Source organism: Balaenoptera acutorostrata, chromosome X (assembly GCF_949987535.1).
Source record: "Balaenoptera acutorostrata chromosome X, mBalAcu1.1, whole genome shotgun sequence".
Classification (NCBI taxonomy): Eukaryota; Metazoa; Chordata; class Mammalia; order Artiodactyla; family Balaenopteridae; genus Balaenoptera; species Balaenoptera acutorostrata.
Genome location: NC_080085.1, coordinates 97,629,064 through 97,654,220, shown reverse-complemented (window position 1 = coordinate 97,654,220; position 25,157 = coordinate 97,629,064). Strand labels below are relative to the sequence as shown.

General features: G+C 41.5%; 1 protein-coding gene across 8 annotated transcripts in view; it reads right to left on the bottom strand.

Annotated features, from left to right (window-relative positions):
• PAK3 (p21 (RAC1) activated kinase 3) overlaps positions 1–25,157 on the bottom strand; it is a 245,185-nt gene that overhangs the window by 80,261 nt on the left and 139,767 nt on the right. For all 8 annotated transcript variants that reach the window (XM_057537891.1, XM_057537887.1, XM_057537893.1 and 5 more), the window contains one exon: positions 7,939–8,140. In XM_057537891.1, the coding sequence (XP_057393874.1) occupies positions 7,939–8,113 (175 nt within the window). In that variant the 5' untranslated portion in view covers positions 8,114–8,140. The remainder of the gene's footprint in view (positions 1–7,938; positions 8,141–25,157) is intronic.

Below are 25,157 nucleotides of genomic sequence, written 5' to 3'. Positions count from 1 at the left end.
GTTAGATTCACCTAAGTTTCGCCTGTTTCCATAAAAATTCCATTTCTGCATATTCCATTGGCCAAAACCTATTTTCAAAACAAGTTAGGTGACTCTCATTTTATGGCAAGCGGTATAATAGTCAACCGCCGCTGGACCAGGAGTCGGGGATCTAAATTCTAGGCCAGCCTTGCTTTGTAACTAGTAGTGGGGCAAGTTTGTGGAGGTCAGTTAACCTCTCTAAACTTCTGCCTTCCTCTGCAAAATGGATAAACCTTGCCCCCATCACAGGAGGTTTGAAGAAGGTGATTGATATGAAAGTACATTGAACGCTGTAATATCCCTACAACTACCATCCAAAATACATCATCTCACTAGGAATATACGTATTAGCAGGGTGACTGTGTTTGCTGGAGAATTAAGTAATCTGTCACTTCTTAAACCCAGCACTTCCATGCTATGAATGATGTCCTTGCAAATATAACTACCAAGAAAGGAGATTAAACTGGGCTATCTTAAACATTCACTGCTCTTATGTCTTTCATTATATTAGCAAATGCCAGAAGTATACAGTTGGGAAGGCCCATGGTGGAAAGTTCCTTCACCTGCCTTCAGGTAGAACCTGCTAAAGTCATGAGACACCCCCCCATAAAGAACCTAGAAAATTTCACCCTAGGTAATTCATAATATTTAATCGGCATATCTGGAATTTCTTTATGGCTAGTTCCATTCCCTCTGGTGGAACAGTAAGCCCATTTCCTCCTGTCAGGTCTTCAGTGGCTATGAAAAACAATATATGCTCTCCATAAACCAGCAGCCTTTAATGTATAGATAAAAACTCAAAGTGGTACGCAATTCTGCAAGAGTAGCTACAAGTCCAATTCAGAGGTTGGGTGTTCCATGAGGATGATAGGGAAAAGGAAATGATGGTCCTATGTGAGCCCTTTTAGTGACTCCCACTCACATACACGCAGACAGCCATCACCTTCAGCGGTATCATCTTCAAAAACTTTCAGCCAAAGTGATCATTCTGGCAAATCATTATGAACTTGACTCTTACCTATCTTCTTCCAGGCAACACACACCGGTTCCAACTCTCATTTACACCCAATTCACACATGCAACAATTTCAATGGAAAATGTTGGAAAACAAAAGGCAAATATGAGGCCATGTCCTCAACTGGACACTACTGATCGTGTGGATAATGATATAGGACAAAAATAAGTTTGAAAGGGGTGGAGGAAGGCCTCATTTGTTTTGAGGAAAGCAACTTCATATCCCTTAGCTGGTGTCAAATTCACTCTCTTTGCAACCCTTCATCTTAATGTTTGATACATCTCTCTTCTGTCTTCCTCTCTTCTCATCCATTTCCTGTACCTTCTCCATTCTCCTAATCTCCCTCTCATACACTACTTCCTCTCTCAATTTATTTCTCCCCGTTGCTTCTCTCCTTTCATCTATTTATCTCCCAATCCCACATTCCGTACTTTTCTTGAATTTGTCTGCTGGTTCTACTGGGCCACCATATTTGTGCCCAGTTTCCCTGTTTACGGGCTTTGAAGTAGAAGCTCAGGTCCTAGTAGATAGAGTGTATCCTTACCCCACCTTCTTCCCATTTCAAACACAGAGGACTTCTAGGAGTAAAGGAGTAGTACAGGAGGCTCTTCTCCGGGGCAGAGCACTGACCATGGAGGACAAGCAAGATGCCGTGCCCTTTGGCTCCCCAAAGGGCAGGGCAGTGACCTCCAAACAGCACTCTTTGCTGAGCTGTATGGTCTACATTTGAAGAACCAAGAGGAATGTAAACACCATTCAGGATGTACTGGTCTCTGACATCTGACTTTCTGCTAACAGAACCCTCAATTAATTGAGACTCCCACCCATAGCTAGTGCAATGAAAATAACCTTGAACTACTGCAAGATCCCAAAGGGTCTTCAGCATCACCGAAGAAAGACTGCATACTGTTCAGTCTAGTTATCACACTAAGTGTTTTTTATTGTGCATTAATTAGATGAAAGTTAATAACGTGTATTGACCAAAACATTTGAGTAACAAGACCATAAAGGATAACTGAGTCTTCTTTAATATAATTGTTGCACAGTAATGCTTCCTGCTGTGTAGTGTATATAGAAGACAACATACTCTAGGAATTATCACAATAATGTGTATGCAATACAATAACAAAACTATACGGCACTTTAAGAACTTTTTCTCCAATAAAATTTTAAAAAAAAGAACTTTTTCACATATATGAACACACTCAATTTAGAACCTCAACCTTCTAAAGTAAGCAATATGTAAGCCAGTAAAGTACACATACCAAATGAGAATCTAACCCATCAAACACCCAAATCAAATGTTAGCACATCTCTCTTGTCAAGAATATTTTCTTGCCATCATTTCTTTCCAAAAAGACATGAAAAAACGTTTTCTTTCTTCCTGAGTGGCAATAAAAAGTCCCCTCTTCTGAAATTCAGATATGTTTCAAAGTGCACTGCCATCTTCTTAAGGAAAAATGAAAGCCACTGCTGGCTTTTGGATGCTAGGAACATAGTTTACCACCTATCCCTTTGTCCTGTTGCAAGGCAGTGTGATAGAGTAGCACAAGCATAGGGTTTGGAGTCAGAGACACCTGGGAGATTTCTGGCGTCTATCATTTGCTATGTGACCCTATAGGCTGTCTACTTAAACGCTTTGAGCTTAAATGGCCTCATCTGTAAAAAGGGGTTAATACAGAGTAGTGGTAAGGATGGAAAGACTCAATACACATAAAGTGCCCGTCACACAGCTTGGCACGTAGGAACTAATCGGTAAATGACAGATCACTTCCTATTCCCCTTGATTTGATTTATCCAACTATCCCCTCGTACGCCTCCAGGAAGGCGGGCCTTCACCTCCATTTGCAGGCTCACCAGCTCCCAAATCTCTCGGTTTCCCACAAACAAAATGCACATGAACTGTGCTCACTGAAGACACAGCCCTTCATACAGCATTGCATGCCCCCTGAAGCACACCTAATGCTCTAGTACAGCACAAGACACAAGACGCATAAGCACGCTTCAGAAGACACAGACGTCACATAGGACACGTCACCTCCAAAGGCAGCCTCACCTGCTTCTTTCCCACATGTTCTTCCAAGTTTCCAGTCCTTAACATTGATTATTTTTAGAGGTACTATGCCATTTTCAGAGTCCTGGCTGATTCATTTGCCTCATTGCCTTTGCCTTATTGTTTTATTTATTCATGTATTTTTTCATGTATTTATTTACCCATCCATGTATTTATTCCCCACCTTGTTCCAAAACAGATATAAGCCGGCTTACAAGAATACAAAAAATACAGCATGATAGCAGCAGAAATTCAAAGTCGATATAGTGAAAGGAAAAACAAAAATAGAACAAAGATAGGCACATAAAACGGAGCCTGGAAGAAAGCTATACAAAGTGCATACATACCATAGAGGCCCATTACAAGTGCTAGGCAGGGGCCATACATCTGGCTTCACGCTTTCTAGCAGCCAACAAAAGAGAAACCTGATCAGTCTCACACTTCACAGGGTCCATAAAGGAACATCAAACCACTTGTTCAGGATGTCCTTTTCCTGGTCTAAATTCTGAAAACTTTTGTAAGGTGAAGCATCATAATTTCATGGCAAACTGTCCCTCTTACTTTACTCTAACACCAAGATTCAGCTCCTGGAAAGGCCTCCAACAAAGACAGGTCCTCAATCTGGAAATTACTTTTACTATTTGTTTTTCTTCTACCTGTCTCTTGAAGTTCCATTTGGTCCATGAAATGTAGCTATTAAAGAGACCCCTTAAAACAAACAAAAACCTCTGCTGTCACCAAAGCAAGTATTTTCATTTAACTGAGGAAATAGACAGTGTGACATTATTTATGACAAAAATTTGGATAGGATCCCAAATAATGAACAAAATAAATGGTTAAGTAAACCATGATGCTACTATTTGATGAAATGTTATATACCATCAAAAATTATATTTATGAAAGCATTTTAAAATATAGGGAAGTGTTCATGATAAAATGTTGAGTGAAAACGCAGGATATAAAACTGTATACGTTATGATTTTAACTATATAAAAAAGTATATGTATATATAGCCATTAAAAAAAGTCTGGAAATCAAGCCACTAAAATATTAACATTGTTTCTGAGATTTGTGAATATGGGTGATTTTTACTGTTTCTATATTCTTGTCTTTATTTTCCAAGTTTTTATCATTGATGAACAACTTCTCTATGATGAGAAGAACTGGGAGGAAAAACACCAACCCAGTTAGTTATCTTTGGCTTGTGAAATTATGGGTAATTTTAACTTTCTTTTTAAAATTTCCTATAACTGACATATAAATTCTAGTTAGGGACAAAGTTACTTAAAAAAAGAAAAAAGAATTCTAAAACCTAGTTTTTTAGTTGTTTGTTTGTAAGTTCCAGAATGATACAGATGTAATAACACCTCACAATTATTTAGCACTTTTTAATGTCACTTTTAATAGCACTCTGACATTTAGAATTACATTTGATTATCAAAAATACTTTGCTAGGGAGGCCAGGTCTTATTATTTTCATTTAACAGGTGATGAAACTGAGGATCAAAAAAAACTAAGTGATTAGCACAAAGTCACAATGATCAGTGGCAGAGCTGGACTTGAAACCGGGTCTCCAGAACCCATGTCCAGGGCTCTTTCCATTCATTCAAGACTGACTGTGGTATAATCCAAGTAATCACCAAGAGGTAGAAGCACAGAAATAGTAACCCCTCCTTACCTATGAAGATCAAGTTCCTGAATGACCCCCCCCCCCCACCTAGGTAGGAGAGTTCAGCTGAGGAAATTATAATTTTAGGAGGTGAAATAAAGGTCAGGGGAACTGAGGTCACGTAAACTTTTGAACGCCCTCATAAATATTTTTTTGCACAGTAAAACAATAACAGTACATTACATAAGAAGAATAACGAGAGTTTACATAGCTTAAATTAGTAAAAGTGATAGGCTCTGTATAGCTTCCATTTAGATCTTGAGATGGTTTCCAGAGGCGGTGAGGATGTACCGCTCATTATGGCAGTGGAAAATGGGGGTGACAGTGAAGCAATGACCAGAGGTGGGCTGTTAGTCCAAATCATGGATCTCCGTGCTCTCAGAGTCTTCATCAAAGTCCAGTCCTGAGGTTGTAACAACTTGCTTGGGGCTTCAGCCCTACCAAGCAAGTGAAGTGAAGTGGCATGACTTAATGACTTTGGCTCTTCTGAAGATGCTTTCTGTCTTCTCAAGTCTTTTCTGAAGACAGCTTAGCACTTCTGCATAGAGCTCAAATTAAACCATTTAAGTTTGTCTGAAGGCAGCTTATCTGCTGTCTGACACGGATATTTAAATGGCACGACTCGATGATTTTGGCTCCTCTGAGGTTGCTTTCTTCCGAACACGGTGTTGTAAAAAGACTCCACCTCTTTATAGAGTTCAATTAGATCATTCGAGCTTTGTACGAAGGCAGTTTATCAGCACCTGATGATTTAAGTTCTGCCGAAGATGCTTTCTGGCCAATGTGATTTCTTTTGGAAGGCGTAATAGCACCTCTTTACTGAATTCTGCCAAATCACTCAAGCTTTGAACAGGTAAGATTTGACATGTAAAGGTACCCATTTTTTCATTACTTTCTTGGGGGAGGATTTAATCTTGTTCTTAAAATTTTTCTCCTGTTGCTTATAACTGTATTTGTCTGCAGTGCCATAGCTTCCTAATGATCTTTATCATCACTTATGATAATCACCTCTGCGGCCCCAGGACCTTCCTGAGAGTCGTCCTGCAATCCCAGCACATCACCTCAATCAGCATCAACCAGTTCAGATCCAACTTCACCCAATGACCGTTCCTGTGCCAAACGTTCACCCTCACCTACACGTTCTGTTTCATCCAAAGATTTTTTTGTCTTCAGGAGAAACCACTGAAAGATATTTCACCATCATCTCTAGCCAAATCTTCTCCCAGATCACATTAATGACAGGCTCTGTTAAACTATCTACTGCCTATTTTATGAAGAATACAGCACTGGTGATGGTGTAGGAATCCCATGCACTAGGATCTTCAGACAGAGGAACCTTTGTGAGATTCTGAACAACAAAGTTATACATTAGTTTGGCCTAAGTCTTCCTGAATGGCTGGATCAAACACCGATCTAAGGGCTCCAGGACCTGAAACAAGCAACTGGTTCTAAAGACAACCTTGACATCCAGATGCACACTGGCAAATACGTCTGAGGCACCAAAAGGACGGTGAAGAATCAGTAGGGCTTTGAATTCAAGACTTTTTTTCTTGTAAGTAGTCTTGAGCTTCCGCAAGAAAGCACTGTTCAAACAGTTCCTAAGGAGACAGGGAGTCATCCAGGCTTTTCTCTTTGCATGCCAGTAAACTGGCAACTTAGCTCGGATTTTCCTCTGAGAAGACATGGGCCTAGTTCTCTGTAGAGTGGTAATGGTTTCACTATGAGGTCACCTGCAGTATTAGCACAAAACAGAAACAGCAGCCTCTCTGTTTTGGCTGACCTCATGTCAGCACCAGTTGGCTCGTGTTCTTCAAAAGGGCAAACGGGATTGTTCAAGGGCTTCCAAAGCATGGCGGTCTCGACAGCACCAAACACTCGTGCAGGCCCATAATCCCCCTCTTCAGTCGCTCTCTACAGTTGTGGCAGATACAACACAGGAGCTGCAGGATCAGGTGACTTGGTCTCCGGGTCATGGTGCACCATACATTTCTCAAACCATCCCTTGCTCCTGGCAATACTTTTTCGGGACCCACTTCGGTGTCTGAAAACATGACTTCGAAAATTCTTCTTGCATGATGGCAGGTCCCTTGCATGGAAAGTGTTTTCCTATTCCTTTGCTTGTCTTCAATCCAGAGGTTTAACATCATTTCTATCTCTTCCATCCTTGGGTCACGAGGGATAAAGCATCTCTTAAGTGACACAGGTCTACAAGAGGTGATACTGGCCCTAGTAAGAGTTTCAGCTTTCCTTATGGTACGAATTCTTCAATACCATATAAACGACCTACAAAGCTATCTGTTTTACCTTTGAGAAGATCAAGAGTGTCCCTTTTCTCTTCAAGAGACATCACCCCTCTTACCCTTTAGCAACTTTCTCTGGTGCTGGAGTCCTTGTACTTGGCTTTACTCTCTTCCACCGCAATAGTCACATTTATAGAAGCCATGTTTAAGCTTTATGCTAATTAATGCAACCTGACAATTACTTACTAGAGATTTTATATCCCCTGATGTTACAAAGTTTAACATTTAAGGACCAAATGGTATTATGGACCAAATGGTATTTAAGGACCAAATGGTATTATGAACAACACAAGGATAAATGATAGTATATTGTTGGGATACCCGGTGCAAAAAGGGCTGATTGTGTAGGGGATGACAGGCAGAAGAATGGGAGAGGAAACAAATAGCTCAGAAGTTTCTTCCCACCTTGTGATATAGTCAGAGAGACAATAATGGGGCACTTGGACTGACTTCCGTATACTCAATTCAAAATTTTCATGGTTGTCAAAAAGGTATACAGAAGTAAATCCACCTATACTCAAATTCCCAATAAGAGCAACTTGCAGTTAGGAAGGGATTACTATAAATTCTCCTTTAAGTTATCAGAAAGAAAGTCACTATTCATATATTTAAGACAGTACTGTTGCTATGATTTCCCTTGGCTTACCACTATGAATTCAATGCTATGTGAAAGGCAAACACAGCATAAGTGTATTTTCTGTAAACCCACAGTAAGTCAATCAAACATTATCCTCTGACAAAATGCAACCTCTGAAGGTGTAGATGTAAAGGTCAGGCAGGCCCTGAACAGCCCATGCTCAAGAAATGACTACTCGAGAAAGAAAGTGACAATGAAAGAATAAACTAGCCCCTTTTCAATGCCCGGCCACTGATACTTTACTTTTATCCCCTCCTCCTGGGAAGATAGAGCGAAGCCTGGCTTTCTTATTCTTCTCTTCAGGGGCCATGGGAAGTGGTTTGGAGCTGTGGTTGAGTGCCGAAGAATCCCGGTTGTTACTATTCATCCTCAGTGGGGGAGCTGGGGGTTTCTCTTCATTATCCAGACTGTCAGACATTTTCAGTTACAACAGATTGCACAGCTCCTAAAGAAGAGGAGGAGAAAACAGGAGTTAAGGGAAGTCTAAAAGACAACCTGGTAAATACGGGGAGTCTAACATCTTAGAAACAAAAGCATTCATCTCATGTCGTCTCAGTTTGGCACTGACGATTTTGAGGGGTTTCTTTTCTAGAGGGAAGGGAGCTGCCTACCTAAAGCCCAACGATACAATTTCCCAAACAGGAAAGCGAAGGCAATAATGAATGGCTTTTCAATATGTAGACACAAACACCTAAGGTCCCTTCCTTTTCCCCCAGGGACACTCTATTTTCTGCTGTCCACTCAGTCTTTTAATGAACAATTTCCAATCTTTCTTCTTTAAAAATTCTATCCTCATGATCATCGTGGTCAGGTAGCACAACCTCCATGGAGTCTGGAATTGACACAGGCCTGGCTGTTGACACTTAATGGCCCACAACAATCATCTGTTAGTTGCTTTGACATTGGGATGCCTTTGGCGTCTGGTTCTTACCTGTGTGCACCTGATTAACAAAACACACCCTACTGTTTTATGAGAAAGACCTGAGAAACAATCTAGTAAACCTGGTAGTTTCAGCAGAGTTGGGATGGACTGCTAGGGGAAGAAATGCCCCATCTTCAAGGAGCAGGAAGAAGATAAAGCAGAGCCAAATGCCACCATGAGCAAAGAGGAGTTCCAAGGAGAGGACTGCTTCGTGAGGAGACACCATAACCTTCCTCCTTGTCATATTTTATGTCCTGGAACAGGGAACAAGGGAGTTGACAGGGGTAACAGTGTGGTAAGAACCAGTCTCGTTTTAACAACTTATCCGCTCTTAATTTCATTCTTCTTTAGTATCTTGTGCTGAGGGTTCAATACATTCAGGTTTCATCCCACTGGAGGGTAAAGTGAACTAGAAAAGCACAAACTCCACAAGGAAATGTTTCTGCTTCCAGCTGTCTTCCCATTCTCATTCAAGTCCTTCCATTAGGGCCCTGACACTTGCCATAGCAAGTCAGGCATGAAGAGTACCTTCCAGGGGAGACAGGGCGGGGGAGGGATGGAGTGGGAGTTTGGGGTTAGCAGATGCAAACTATTACACATAGAGTGGATAAACAACAAGGTCCTACTGTAGAGCACAGGGAACTATATTCAATATCCTGTGATAACCCATAATGGAAAAGAGTATGAAAGAGAATATATATATATATATGTATCACTGAATCACTCTGCTGTACAGCAGAGATTAACACGACATTGTGTAAATCAACTATACTTCAATATAAAAAAAAAAAGAGTACCTTCCAAGTGAATCTCCAGTTCGAATACAAGGAAAATCAAATCCCACTGCAACAAAATCTCTGTAATTTCATCAAGTACTAACTGGCACTAATTTAGGAGTGTATGAGCTCTCCATAGACAACTTGGCATATCACTTTATTCCAATAACATTTACTATTAACCAGCCTAAGTACAACAACAACAAAAACCTGCTATAATGAGAAATAATCTACCGTAACTCTTTTCAGCCCTTCAGTGGTTACAATGTGTTTATTACTTTCAGTAATGAATTCTAAGTTACATTATGTTATGTGGAAATTTTTACTGTTTTAAATTTTCTCAAATATAGAGAGCCTGTACGTATTCAAAAATAGCTGAGTATCAATTAATAGTTTCTCCATCTGCACAGGTGACTGCCAACTAACAATGATTGCTTTGACCTTGGTTTGGACAAGAGATCTCTTTTCTTTTCCTTTGCCTAAGTGTCATGCCTTGCATTATCTTAATGAATTACGACCAAATCTGTATTTTTTTTCAGGAATCATGACAGTGAAAATATCAGTAGTAAATGTTTTGTCGCCACCAGATTGATTAAGTCTCATATTTTCCTATATGGGTGAAACTATAGCACAAGGTAAAATGAAAAACTGTGATGTCAAGGATCAATTATATTCATAGATACTGCTGGTAAATATATGAAATCACTGCTAATGGGTCTACATTCCCTTTCACGTTTTGATTTTGATCCTTCTAAATTCATTCTTTCTCGAGAAGAAAAGTGAGTTTAAGACTGACTTCACCAGTGGTAGTCTGTATCAGACGGGTTCAGGGTTTTAACCCTTAGGGTCACTAAGAAGAATTTGCCACCAGAATAAAAGCACTGATTATTTTCTCTGTGTGTGCTTTGTCTGTTTTACTTTTCTGGGTTCAAAAATAATGCCTGGATATGTGGTGATTATTAACTAAAGCTCAATATACAGAATCTAGGTTGGTAAAAATAATGAAGTTTGAAGGTTATTGCAAAAGAACTGAGGATTCTAGGTAATACCTAGAAAATAGTGAAAAATGTGTCTCACAGGGAGAAAAAGCCACCGCATTCTGGATGATACCTATTTTCTGAGGACATGTTAGTTAACTTGAGATGACATAAGTCAGAGAAACATACATACCCTCTTTAACATGATATACAAAGTTGATCTTACACAATAAGGCAAGTATGAGCCTGAGCCAGTCAGGGTTCTACTGCACCTACGTAATCCAAAATACTAGGCTCCTTTGTTCTGGATAATTAGGTGTGGGTAACAGTGGCCTTTTTTGTTCCTAAATATTCTCTCTGGGTAGAGACTCAAAAGGTAGATGCCCTGTTTCTTTTCAGGTCGGGAAAAAAGGGCTACTTGGGATATAAAATTCACACTATATTCTCCTATAGTAGACTAGAAATCCCTGCCCAAAATTTGAATACCACACACTTGCTGTGGTCTATATCACAGGCATTCTGCAAGGGACCCAGCTTAGATGGTACACCTTTCTACTGCCCAGCAAACTGTAATTGGTTTAATTCCATTCAGCTTATCAGGGGATTATAAGAGGGGCTGGAATAAACCTCTTTTACAGAGATGGAAATGAAATCGAAGAATCTTTATCTACTTCCACAATAGGAACATGAAGCAAATAATCACTCTGTTTACCTAGACATTTCAGATTTGGTTTTGCTCAAATTATCCTATTACATCAGTTCTTCATGACTCTTTACAAGGCACAACCAATCTTCATCTTCTTCTCACGATTCCAGATAATTCTGAGTCGGTGACAAAGGAATAGGGCTGGAGACTCTTGTTATCTCTAACTCACCTTCAAAGCAAGTGCTTCAAAGCACACTTTTAGGTGACCGATGGAGAAAGGGTAGGGCCCTGTAAGGAAGCCTTGCTGTTAATGTGTTTGCTTCCCAAGTGGGAGGTGTCTCCAACTATTCCACAAATGTAGGAAAAAAAGGGGGATTCTATTCTGTTATGTTTGTAAACAATGCCGATTTACTAAGCCACGTCCCTCCCCTGAGACAGCTTTCTACAAAGGATACTATTAATGGACTGCTGGTTCAATCTGCCTATGAGGTCATTATTTCCAAGATCTTGAAAGAGACTATTTTGTTTGGGACGGCTGTAGGCTCTATTTCAAGAATTGTACAAAAGTGCCATTATTCTCCAGGAACCCAATCGAAAAACTGTTGATCTTTAAAGTTTAACTGTTGTCGTTCGCTTCTGCAACACAGCAGAAACTTGCAAGTGCAGATCACGCTGGATCCAGCCACAGGCCATTTCATTTCACTTTTAGAACGTGGCTCTTAGCATCGTGGAGGAATCTGAATGGACAACCAGCAACAGTTTGTATCTGTTCACAAATTGCTTTCAGACTTGGCTACTAGGTTTTTCAGAGAGAATTCAAATGGCTTTTGTGGATGGTGTACTTTTCGTCCAGCCCTTGGGACTGAATGTGGCTTACCGATGCTCTGTGATTACACTTGAAATTCATCAGCAGTAGGAAATGAGCCTCTTGTCTCATAACCAAGAAGCCAGAACACCCCTCTTTCAGAGTACTAAGAAAGGTTAACTCTCTATTTCCTTCCCTCCTTATCTCCCTTTTCTCTCGCTCTCTTCTCTACTCCCCACTCCCACCCCCCAAGTGCAAGGGCAGGCATGCACACACAGGTGCATACACACACACACACCCCTTCACTGAGTTGCCTTTTGACACAGAGATTTGCTGCAAAGTACTTCAGAGGAAAACTTTTATCAAGATGCATGGCAACTTTAGATGAAATGATTAGGCATTATAAATAATTGTCATTATTCTCTCATTCTTCCAAAATGCATTCTCTTAATGTGGTGACAAACTAAACCCTCAGAGAATGTTCAGTAGGTTACAAAAGAAAGCCGCCAGCCTGCATGTTCCAGGAGTCAAGGGGAAAGACAGGTGCTCAAGTATACTCTAGCTAATGTGGCCAAAATTCATACCACGGCATATGTGTTGAATTGGATACAATCAAAAATGCCAATTGTGCCCATTTGCCACAGATGCTCTACCCAGGTGTGTGAAGGGTGAGACTCCAGAAATACTGGCCCTACGACTTGCAAAGATCATCTATTAAGCCATTAGCAACTGCACTAAATATTTTCATCAGATCTGGTGTCATCAGAGACAACCCATATGTCTGTATTATTCTGTCTGCTTTCAAAAATCTAAATAACTGCTTATTTGCATATTTTCCCAATGAGAGACAAACTAATAATGGCCTCCTTTCAAAAACAAAAGCCCAGGCCGGCAGATGCACAGCCATGACCTAATAAACCCAGAGGTAAAGCTCCCAAACCACCAACCACACAAGGCCATTACTATAAATTGGTGAGCACATCAATATTGCTTATATCCCTGTCATATCAAACTAGAGGATCTAACACAGGAATGAGACGTAGCCCAGGGGAAATTTCCAGGGTGAACTTCCTAATGTTTCTGAGATACCTACATAAAGAATAGGGTTGGCTGCAAGACACCTAGAGCTGATGAGATGACAGCTAAACTGACAAGAGTACACATGAAATAAGACTGATTTTAGGATCTCAAAAAGGTAGTAAACAAGTCAAAGAACTCTCACTATGTTTAGACATTAACAGAACATGAGAGCGTTTCAAATTTCTAGAATTGGGTAAATCTTTATAACAAAAATTAGCTGTATAGATCAAGAAAAAGTGAACTTTAAATGACAGCTTCCAGACTTGGAGGTATTAAGTAAACAGAGATTTAAAGTCAGCCAATGTCTCCTTAGACAATGATATCAACACCGGACTGTTCTCCGTATTTCAGGCTGAGGTTACTGCTTTTACTATAAGAATGATGTATACACTGAATTATACTTTGATGGTGGGAAAAAGGATCCAAGAGTTACTTGCTGGCTCTTTCTTGGGCTCCCCTGTAAACAGAAGCACACATTTTCAAGATGGCTAGCTGAGCTTCCTGGGATAAACCGTGATGGGGGAACAAATGATGCTTTGCTAACTATCCTATGCTGATACTAAACCCACTTTATCTTGGACACATTCTTAGCAACCGAATCAACCAGCCAGACACTTACAACTGACAGTGTAAGAAGACGTAGTGAACTGTTTTCAATTGCCAAAAAAAAAAGAAAAAAAGAAAAAAGGAAAAAATCATCTAGCCTTCTACAAAGGGGACAATGTATTATCATTTGAAAGAATGTTTATACCTTGCTTTACATTTTTACAGCAACTTGTATGTGAAGATTTCTAGCAACTTTTCAGACATTATTTCCCATAATATGCTAAGATGCCAAAGAAGAGAGAAAGGGCTCATTTTATAGGGAGGAGAATGAGCCAGGTCTGGGTCCCTCAGCAGCCCTAAACCCACACTCCCATTCCCAGACAAGGTGGACGAGAGCCCGACCCCTAACAATAGTCAGCCAGATGGGCCCAACTTAGCATTGCCACCATCTTGTCTCAAATCGCACATAGTCAGGAAACATGTCATTCCCCTCACTAGATCATAAGCTCCTTGAGGGTAAGAACCCCTCAGTCATAACTGTAATGCTTTCAAACTGCCTAGTACAGTGCCTTGTTCCCAGAAGGCATTAAATACACATGTGAGGGAATGAAATGGAACTCTGTAAGTTCTATGCCTTTGTTGAAGCTCTGAGTAAGTTTTTCATGGTATTGAATAAGCCTATATGCCTACTCCAAGCAGGTCTGAGCTAAGAAGGCGTTTGGCAATTTTGGCACTAGTCTAACTGCCAAGCAATTAGGCATCATGTAGACGCCAGCTACCTTCGGAGTATGGACACCTCATTTTTTACTATATGACTTTGTAATGTCCAGGAGCTTATTTGAGCTCTTGCTCTTATTTGAGCCGGACACCAACATGTGAAGAAGGGAGCACCATCCCCATTTTCCACATGAGGAATTAACAAGGCATAGAGGTTAAGTGACTTCCCCAGGGTCACAAAATAACTGAAAGAACTGAGACCAGAATCTCAAACTCTCCTCAATTCCCTTCCCATGACACCATTACAATATGGATCCAAGTAAACCCACAAACACACACACATTCTCTCTCTTCATATATGTACTTTCATCCTCCCCGAATATTCATATGACGGTTCTAGCTTTTTCATTTCAACCCACTTCAGGCTGGTACTTACCGATTTCAACTGCTTGTCTCATCCAAAGACCCAAGGCTAGGAGATTTACTGACAGAACTCCAAGAGGATTCGTTGGCCGGTAGGACCAATTCTTAGATGGCCTTGTTTTGGGGCTTGTCTGTTCTGGGGCACTCACCAAGGGAACTCTGCTATCAGAGACAGGGGTGTGCTGTTTCAGAAAGCCTGGCCTGGGAGATACCATTACAGCGTGTAATGGAGGGAAGCCATTTCGAAGATCATTTGATCAGGAGTTGCTGAGCTACTTGTTAGGCAGATTTGCAAAAGCAGCCGGACAAGTAAGGGAGGCACTAGCTCTTTTTACAGCCGCCTCATTTCAATCTTAGATCCTGCAAAAGATAGCTCACTACTGACACACATACAAAGCATGGTCACACAGAATACATTCATGCTCTCTCTCACACACGCGAGCAAATGAGGTCGGTTCCGCTGTAGTCCCGTTCTCTGTTATGAGTGACTTCCACTGTTTGTAGCAGGAACTTCACATTAATGAAATCCAATAAGCCAGCATATTATAGTTGCAAATTTCAGTAATAGGTTGCAAATGAGGAAATCGATAGGTATACCCCAGCATCCAGACCTCATATACTGCATATATTATATGGGGCAAATAGTTCCTATTCGAATGACTTCTTAAGCTTCTAAATGTATTGTGTATGCTGCATGAGCTAAGGCCAAGAAAATGCTAATAATCACCTGACCTGTGTTTATATTTGCAAACTGATGCATTATTACAGGTTTCAGCTTTTCATTTCCAACACCGATGCTTCTAAGAAGAGAAAATAAGATGCATAAAGAACAGAGGTAGAAATTTTTGTAAGCGTTAAAGAAAATAAAAGATGCCTCAAATAAATGTGTGGAAAAAAGAAAAGGGAAGCAAAACCTAGTAATAAAACATTTCCTAGTTCTCAAAACAGAATGTACTATCCTTGGAAGTAGTCAGATGGAAAAAATTAGATGCAGACTAGCAGCCCAAGTGAACAGGATATGGTAAACCAACATCTCGAGTCTCTGGCGTTCTAGCTGCTCGCTGTTACTATGCATGGGTGATAATTATACCCTTCCCTGATCCACTCCGGCAAAAGAGCCACAAATTCCCTCAAACTCAAGCCTAAAAATTCAATTCCCAAAGTTGCTAGGGCTTTCTGTATACCAGAGAGATGTCTGGACATTGTTTTCGAACATGCGCCTTATGCCTTATCGTCCTAGGAACTTGCTCTATTCTCAATGTTCTACACCCAAATCGGCCTTCTATAGGGAAGGTGCCCATTGAATGTTTGAAGAGAAGAGTTACATGGGGTCAATTGAGACCTTAGCATTACATATTTCTAAACTAGGAATTTAGATCATTTTAGCAAAGCTCATATGCTACCCCCTCCCCACAAAAAAAAAAGACATCCTGCCAGAACTGGAGGTCAAAGAATTTGAGCTGGTGTAAAATGCAGCAACTCTTCTTCAAGATTTTGCCCCTTAACCTAAGTTTACCCTGAGCATGTGTCTCAGCATCTTATTTGGGGGCTATGGTTAAGGAAGAGGAAATACTATCTATTAAAAACAAAGGGCTTCCCTCAAATGCTGAAGGAAGAACGGGACGTGACCAGGCCCAATGGCCATCTATCCCAGTTCACAAATGGTAGGGGATAAACATCCAGCAGGCCATAGCCTTAGTTGCAGGAATTCCCCATCTCCTACCCCCACCTCTTACTGCCACCAAAGAGGATTATTTTTGTCTTAAAAAAAAACTGTCCATGGGTCTAAGAAAAGATCGTAATCTACCCAGTGAAATTCCTCTAGAATCCAAAAGCCCGAAGGATGACCTCACAATCGAGCACGCTGGCTTCCCTATGGCTTTTCCTGTACCAGGTAAGTTCTTCACTTACGAGCTGTCAGATCCACCGAGGGATTCATTCTCCTTGCTGCCCGTTACTCTACTTGCAGCTGCCACTGCCCACGTCTAGAAGATGTGGCTCACGACGGGTTCATGCTGCAGCAGATCCCTCCTCCAGCACTCGATCAGCTATGCTGGCCCAGCGCTCACCCGCGCACACAAAGAGAAGGCTGCCAGGTACCTAAGTCTTTCTGGAGCCCGGGGAAGCCCCCAGGCTGAGCTCACAGGGCCCAGCCCTCACTTCAAAGGAAGGACATGATAGCCCAGTAGGAAAATTGCAGATAAAGCAGAAGCAGGGTTTGTTGCAAGGAGCGCGAGTCAGCAGGCCTGAGGGGGAATCAGTCAGTAGTTCCCAATGACTCCTGTGGAGGCGGGACTGTGGCCTAGAACACATCCTGACAAACATTTGGGGAAGAAAAAGGGGAGGAAAGTTGGGTGTTTATAATAAATATATATAACTCTATTATAATTCTGTATCAAGCAATGGTCATCTCAGAGTGTTTGTTCTCCTTTAAGATTGAGCCTAGGGTAATTCCCTGGCGGTCCAGTGGTTAAGACTCTGTGCTCTCACTGCAGAGGGCCCGGGTTCAATCCCTGGTCGGGGAACTAAGATCCTACAAGCCGTGCAGTGCGGCCAAAAAAAAAAAAAAAAAAAGATTGAGCCTAATACATTCCCTGCACTCACGATCATGGCAGTCAACCCCCAGCAGGTCTGGTGGCCTGCAGGTCGCTTAGACATGCCCTATACTCTTCTGGCCAGCTTAATTATGAGGGTCTATAGGTTACACAGCTGTATAAAGAGAGGAAAAGAGAAGATCTTAGGTCAGCCTAACACTGCTTTTTATAGGAAAAGAAACCGGTTACATGCCTTCTTCTTGTGGATTGTTGGCTGACTTTCATTTCAAAGAATCCTAAGACCAAAGCAGAGACCTACTCCCCTTTAACAGTAAGGTGCTGGGAGTAAAGAGATAAATAACTGCCCAGCTCTGAGGGACATTATAGGCTTGAGCAGTGGGTTTCATCCCTGGCTGCATACTGTATATAAAATGTATATTAAATACACAGATAAAAATATAACTACAGAACAAGGGCATGTGTATTACAAATTGAAGGGTGCTACAAAAAGCGGGACTGCAGCGGTTCAGAAGAAGGGAAGACTCTCCTTCACTGACTGCTATCCTACTGGATGAGAAATCAGTGCCAATAATCATACCTCCCCATATAAGGAAAGTGTTTGATGTGGATGTTCCAAAGAACATCATTGCCCTGCCTTTCATCTCCATGCCACCAACATTCGTATGTACCAGGTACTGTGTCAGGTACAGGGGGTACACAAAGAGAGGTGAATGAAGACCAGTCCCTGTCTTCAAAGAGCTCACAGTTAAATGAGGATGGTAGACAGGCATACATACAATAGGGAATACAATGGATGCACCCAGGTGGGCACAGAATGCTTTGGAAGGACACAGCAGAGAGGTAACTGAGGTTCTCAAAGAGATCAGAGATATAGTACTTCAGCAGGGTATTGAAGGATGGGTAGGAGCTCACTGGGATTTGAAAACTGGAAAGCACTAGGTTGGTATAATACATTATTCAACAGTATATTCCAGCAAACAAATACTCCAAGCATGCTCGATTACGTTTCTTAGCCTTAGGCACCTGTTTCTGCTGAACTAAGTGATGCTGGTGCTATGTAAGAAAAAGAACAGATCTTAAACCTCTGGAAGAAAGTAACATGTATGAGACTTTCAAAAGCCAGAACACTGGCTTCTGGTGAACTACGGAAGGCATCAGTATGGGTGACACAAAGCATTTTCCAGAACTGAAGTCATATATGGGCAGAACAGACTTCTTTTGGGGAAATGTATTAAGAACATAACACTTGGAAAAAGAAACTACTTCCTTTCATGTTACATTTAAGAACTAAGTTGCATCTTGCTCCGCAATTTTAGTTTTTGGAGTTGATTTCTGGTTAGGTCTTTTTATAAATCCCGAAGAATTGTCTCCAACCAAAGAAGAATGGCTAATTCTAGCTCCACTCCTGGATTGTTCTGTGATCTTCAGATAATCACTGAATCTTCATAAATAAATTCAATCTTTCATTCAGCATTTACACAGTGTCTAGTATGTGCCCAGGAAGGCAGGGGATGCTTTGGAAGGCCAGTGTAGGAAGGGTAGCTAATACTCCCCAGAGGCAGCAGAGGGCATTACACTTGAGCAAGGTATTGAAGGATGAGTAGGAGCTCACCAGGGTCTAGGGTGAGAGATGAACAAGTTACAGTTCCCACCCTCAAGGAGACAAAGTATAATGGGTGTTGGCCATGACAACTCAGGCCGAAGATGACAACAGGTTGCTACTGAAGGACAAGAGAGGGGCTCCCAGCAGCCTGAAGAAGGAAGCTTCACAGAGGAAGTACACTTGAGCTGAATTAGGAAGAACAAGTAACCAAACCATGGGGGGGAGGTCACGTTTCAGGCACAAGGAACAACACGTGCTAAGGCTGAGAAGAGAGCAGAGACAATGTAGTGTATTAGAGAAACTACAGGTAACCTGGTGTGACCGTAGCAAAGAAGAGGGATGCGAAAAATAAGACCAGTGGAGATCAAATTAAGAAGGATCTCGTATGCCTTTCTCTGGGGTTTGGACTCTTCCTGTCTAGATAAAGAGATTTCAAACAGTGGAATGGCATGATGAGCTGTGCGTTTCAGAACTATTATTCGGGTGACAGTGTAGCAGATACAGCAGGTTGAAGAAGACATTGGCCAAAGATGGCAGGGATGCTAGGCCTGGTGGGATTAACTGGTCTCAGCACCCCACATGGAAATCTGGGTAGAAATATATTTCTATCCCAAGAGGCCCAGAGGAATGTGGGAGGGTTGATTTTTTTTTTTTTTTTAGCCTTTAGGGGTTTTTCCAGCTTTATGGAAGGATAACTGACAAATATAAAATGTATATATTTAAGGTATACAATGTGATTAATGGGCTGGTATATGTATACAATGTGAAATAGTATACATATACCAATTAACATACAACTGTGTAACATGAAATACAATCACGTTAATTAATACATCCGGGCTTCCCTGGTGGAGCAGTGGTTGAGAATCTGCCTGCTAATGCAGGGGACACGGGTTCGAGCCCTGGTCTGGGAAGATCCCACATGCCGCGGAGCAACTGGGCCCGTGAGCCACAACTGCTGAGCCTGCGCATCTGGAGCCTGTGCCCCGCAACGGGAGGGGCCGCGATAGTGAGAGGCCCGCGCACCGCGATGAAGAGTGGTCCCTGCACCACGATGAAGAGTGGCCCCCGCTTGCCGCAACTAGAGAAAGCCCTCGCACGAAACGAAGACCCAACACAGCTAAAAAAATAAAATAAATAAATAAATAAATAATGTAGCTATAAAAAAAAACAACTTAAAAAAATTATTAAAAAATTAATACATCCATCACTTTTTTGCTTTGTTTTGCTTTTTGATATGTTGACAACACTTAAGATCCACTCTCTTAGCAAATTTCAAGTATACAACACAGTATTATTAACTATAGTCACCATGCTGTACATTACATCCCTAGTGTAGCCTTTAGTTTTTGCTCAGGATTCCAGACAGAACTGTGCCTCAGTTTCTGTTTTTTTTGGAAACGAGAGTAAACAACTAGCTTAGAATGGTGATTAATAAAAAAAGCTAATGAAGTTGGTATGCTGATAACAAATATGATTATGTGGGAGGCCCCTTAAATGAGCAGCCACTGGACCACCAGTAATAATCATATTCCCAAGAGAATAATAACACGTTATTCTGGTTTTGGCCAATAGGACAGCCCTTATCAGTTTTATAGAAAATTTGTCTAAATTTTTATAAAGACTCTACCAACAAACATAAACATTCTACAAAGACTAAATATCTGCAAATGGTCCTCGAATATGTAACTTTTGTATAAGTCCATATACAAAGAAAGGAGAACAAACACAGTGACACGATGGATATCTCAGTAAAAATTAAACTAGGAATATCTAGTAGGAAGCAAAATAAATATCTAAGCACCCTGTCTTTATTACATAGCAAATAATAAAAAGCTGAAGGAAACATCAATTCACATGTGGTGGGAAAAAAACCTCTCCCTAGCTATATCTATTCCTCTCAATAGAGAAAGCAAAATTAAGACAAATATAAACGTAGCAGCAGTTCTAACATGTTTATTTGGCATTATGGAAGGGTTCAGTGGAGAGCAGGACACGTGGGCTGAAAATATTAATTTGGAGACCATCAGCATGGGAGTAGGTGTGATTGCCCAGGAAGAGTATAGAATAAGAGAGGAAGAAAGACCTCGGGGGAACACCAACATTTCGGCGTTGGAAGAGGAACCAGGGATTCTCGAGAAATATGCTTAAAGAAGTAGAGGAACTGGCTCTATGACATCATGGAAACCAAGAGAAATGTATTTCAAGATGAATATGGCTATGAGGCAAATGTCACAGAGAGGTCAAAAATGCTCTTATCTTTTTGTCCTCCCATCCTTTCCCTAGAGTTCACTAAAGTTGACGCCTTGTCATTTTCAGGTCAGAAGAGAAATGGCCAAGTGGCACCAGAGGTCTGCTGATGTGTTTCAGAATGTTTCAAGAATTTCCAGGCTCTGGACATTTGGTACTCCTTGAGCAGCATAAACAAAACCACACAGCATGCCTCAAGAAAGATTTTCCTTTTGGTGGTAAATGGTACCACCGTGGCCATATATCACTCAGCCTTGTTGCAAAGGGTACTCTTACGATGTCACATTTATTGCACTTTTGCAACATGCTGGGCATCACACAAGACACAGAGAGAAACACCGTGTGGTTTGGCGAGCAGCTAAACTGTAGGTAGTAGCATTTAGACATTTTTTCACAGGAAGGATTATGCTCAGTTCAAACAGCTCATATTTGTCAACTGTCGCCCCAAAGACTTTGTCAAGCAAAGATGCCAGTATTCAGCCTAGACTAGTACCTTCTCAGCCCAGCACTGCTAATGTGCTTCATGACCTTGAGTACATCCCTTGGTCGCTCTGAATCTATTTCCTCACATGCAAAAAGGTGACCACCTCACCAAGAGGTTGTGAGGATCAAATGATCCACATGTGGGAAATGCTTTGAAGTAATTTAAGATTTTTTACCCACAGAAGATGTTTACAATTACTGCCACAGGCTTCACAGGCCATAAAAAAAATCACCACCATTCACTGAGATTTGATTATGTTCCAGGCACTCTGCTAAAAGTTACTCATGTACAAGTTCACATAACTTGCAAAACCACTTGTATTATTTCCATTTTACAGGTGAAACTGACATTCAGAGACATCAGTTCACTCGCCAAGGTCACAGAGTAAGGCTAGACAATCTCAAAGACAAATACCATATGATGCCTCTTATATGTAGAATCTATTAATAAAATATGACAGAAATGAACCTATCCACCAAACAGAAACAGACTCACAGACCTAGAGAACAGACTTGTAGTTGCCGGGGGAGGGGAGGGGGAGTGAGGACTGGGAGTTTGGGATTAGCAGATGCAAACAATTATATACAGAATGGATAAACAAGGTCCTATTGTATAGCACAGGGGACTATATTCAATATCCTGTAATAAACCATAATGGAAAAGAAAAACAAAACTATGCAATCCCATGTCTGTGTGACTCCAAAGCCCATGCTCTTATTTATGCTTCCTCAATCACATTACAGTTTTATGTGATATGATGAGTTCTCAGTTACTCACAGCTTTTGCATGGACACAAATGCTCTTAGGGCTTTGAAGTGAGTGAACCGTGCCTCCACTCTGGTGTCTGGGACCAAAGCCTGGAAATGAGCAGACCCCCTGCCCACGACACAGACATTTCAGCATGAGAATCAAGGGCAGAGGACTGCCTGTGGTTAGAGACCAGACCTCTGGCTCCACCAGCATCAGGAGTCTTTTCCATTCCTCCTCTCCCAGGTTTCTGTACCAGCATATGAAGGTGAGATTACTGAGGGCTTCACGATTTCAAGGGAAAAGCTGTAGGACTAGAGGGGACATTGAAATGAACATGAAACATTGCTACAGTGGCCAAATAAGCATGTCTGAAAATGACACAGGAAATGAGGAAACTCGCATGGGTTAATTTTATTTTTCACTCATCTTCTTAAGTGGAAATGAGCATTGACCCCCTAGCCTGTGGTTAAGCAGAAATAAAGACTTAAAGGAAAGCAGGCAACAAGTCCTGTGAAAATCGGGTCTTCGGCAGCAAGGAACCATACTGTTTCTCTGTTACCTCAGGGTTCTGCCCCTTTGAGAGCACCTCCTTCCAAGGGCTGTGGTAAGGATAATAATAAGATCTACCAGTTGTTGAGCACTGACTATAGGCCAAACATTGTGCTAAACGCTTTCATACAGTATCTCAATTCATCCCCATAACAACTCAATGAGGTATTAGTGTCGTGCCCATTTTACAGATGAGGAAACTGAGACTTGAGGATAAGTAATTGACTTAAAAAAGGTTACATGGCTAGGAAGTGGCCAAATTGGGATTCAAATGCTGGTCTAGCTGATTCCAGAGTTGGTGCTCCTAATGCTTCTATCATAACAGATGAAGGGGTTATTAAATATTTTGAGAAGTATAAAATACCATATACATGCAAGGGGTGGGTCTCCTTACTTAGCGCTCCTCGCTGTATTCAAGTGAATTCAGGCAGGTGCATTTTGTCCCTCCTAAAATTCAGCCAGTACTGTCAGTTTTATAAATTGCTTTCGGTGAGTCTCAGCATATCAGCAGAAACGATCAAATGTAAATTTGCCGAGCTATTTCCCTAAAGCTGTCTCCTGCTGGAAGTGGTGGCTAAATCTTAATTAAGTACAATATTTCCATTAAGGTCTAAAAGCTCACTTTTATTCCTCTGCCTTATGCCCAGTGACAAAGCACTTTGTTACACAATCTTCTAGAAAGATGACCCATCTTTCCTGTGCTAAGCAAGATGTCTATGAGGCAGTTTGCTTTGGGAAGTGTCTTCCCTAAATCCTGACTGCTGTTTCCAACCACTCATGGGCCCTCAAGGCCTTTTGGAGCCTGAAGACCACTGGATTACATGATAAAGACTCCGCTAACCCCAAACTTCAAGACTACTGCCTTGTACTACGGTTTCATGGTGACTTCATCTTTCCCATTCAAATGAAATTCAAACTCAGGGGCAGAGTCTGTGCCTCTCACCCATTTGAATTTCCCTCTGGGCCTTGTACTATGTGTGGCCCACAGAAGGTCCTCAATCTGAGCTGGTAATGCCATTGGAATCCTGGAATTGAGGGAGAGAGGCACTGGATCTGTCCTGACCACATGTTGCCGCCCACCCACCCCGTTTAGTTTCTTAATCGAGCTTCTCAAGTAGCTGCCCTGGGCCCGGCATTGTGTTAGGCACTGAGAATCCAAGATAAGTAAGGTGGTGTGGTCTCAGCTATCAAAGAAGTTCTCGATCTAATGATGGGTGTACATGGGGTGGGGTGGAGAGGTGGTATCCCAGAGTATAGGCTCTTCCCCATGGTGTGCTGGAACCCATATCCAATGGCAGCTTGGTCATATTTTGAAGTGTTTTTACTCCAGGGAGACTCCAGCAGGGAGTGTGCTCGTGCACACTCACAATAGGAATGTGTTTTATCATCCAGCTAGCTCATTAACCTTTTCTTTCTCTTTCTTGAATACCATGGTCCAGGGTTAATAGGGGAAGGGTAGACCTGGCTGGATGAGAGGTACCTGCTGGAAGCAGGACTGCCCTTTCCAAGTGTCTAATCAGCAGGCAATTCCAGATCATAAACAAAAAAATCAAAGACACACACTTTCACATAGGAAACCATTATGAGTGCATAAAGAAACGCAGGCTGCACCTCCCCCTGCCCTTGGGAGAGAAATGAGGTGGCAAGTTAAGCCATAAACTTCCAAAAGATAAACAAACCATTGAAACCCTAACCTCTCTGGAAAGGAGTGGCTAAGGTTCTGCCTATTAGAGGTGATTTCTGCAAAAGGAAACTATGGCAAAAGGATGTAAAACTTGACCTGAGGGTTTGAGCAGCTTCTTTTTAATCCTAGACATAAATCTCACTCCTTTCTGCTGGAAAGATCCAGTCCCATTGGCACCTGGCTGAGAGCAACACTCTTCCTTTTAGCCAGAGGTGAGAAGAGAACTAGTGGCAAATAGGAGGGAAAAAAGTGACAGCTGTGACTACGAACTACTGCCTGTAATTGGGTGTGTTACGATGTGTGTGCGCGTGTGTGTGTGAAGTGAGAAAGTGTGTGAATGTGATAATATCAGTGCGGGGGTATGTATAAGAGTTTGGGAAAGTATTACATGGGTGTGTACGTGAGAGCATGGGTCATTATTAGTACTATTGTGAATCTGTGTCAAAATGAGTGTTGCCATGTATAAGTGTGATTACGTGTGAATGTGACATGGTTAGAGTAATTGTGTCAGTGCTGAATATATGAGTGGAACAGTGTAATTCGGAGTGTACAAAGATAGAAGAGTTTAAATGGGTGAGATTGTGTTTATGGTGTGAGCACGTATAAATGTGAACATATGAACACGTATGCACACGTGTGTGTCCGTGACTTACGAGCTGTGTAAACATGTAACTGTGAGGAGGAAATAGTGGTAT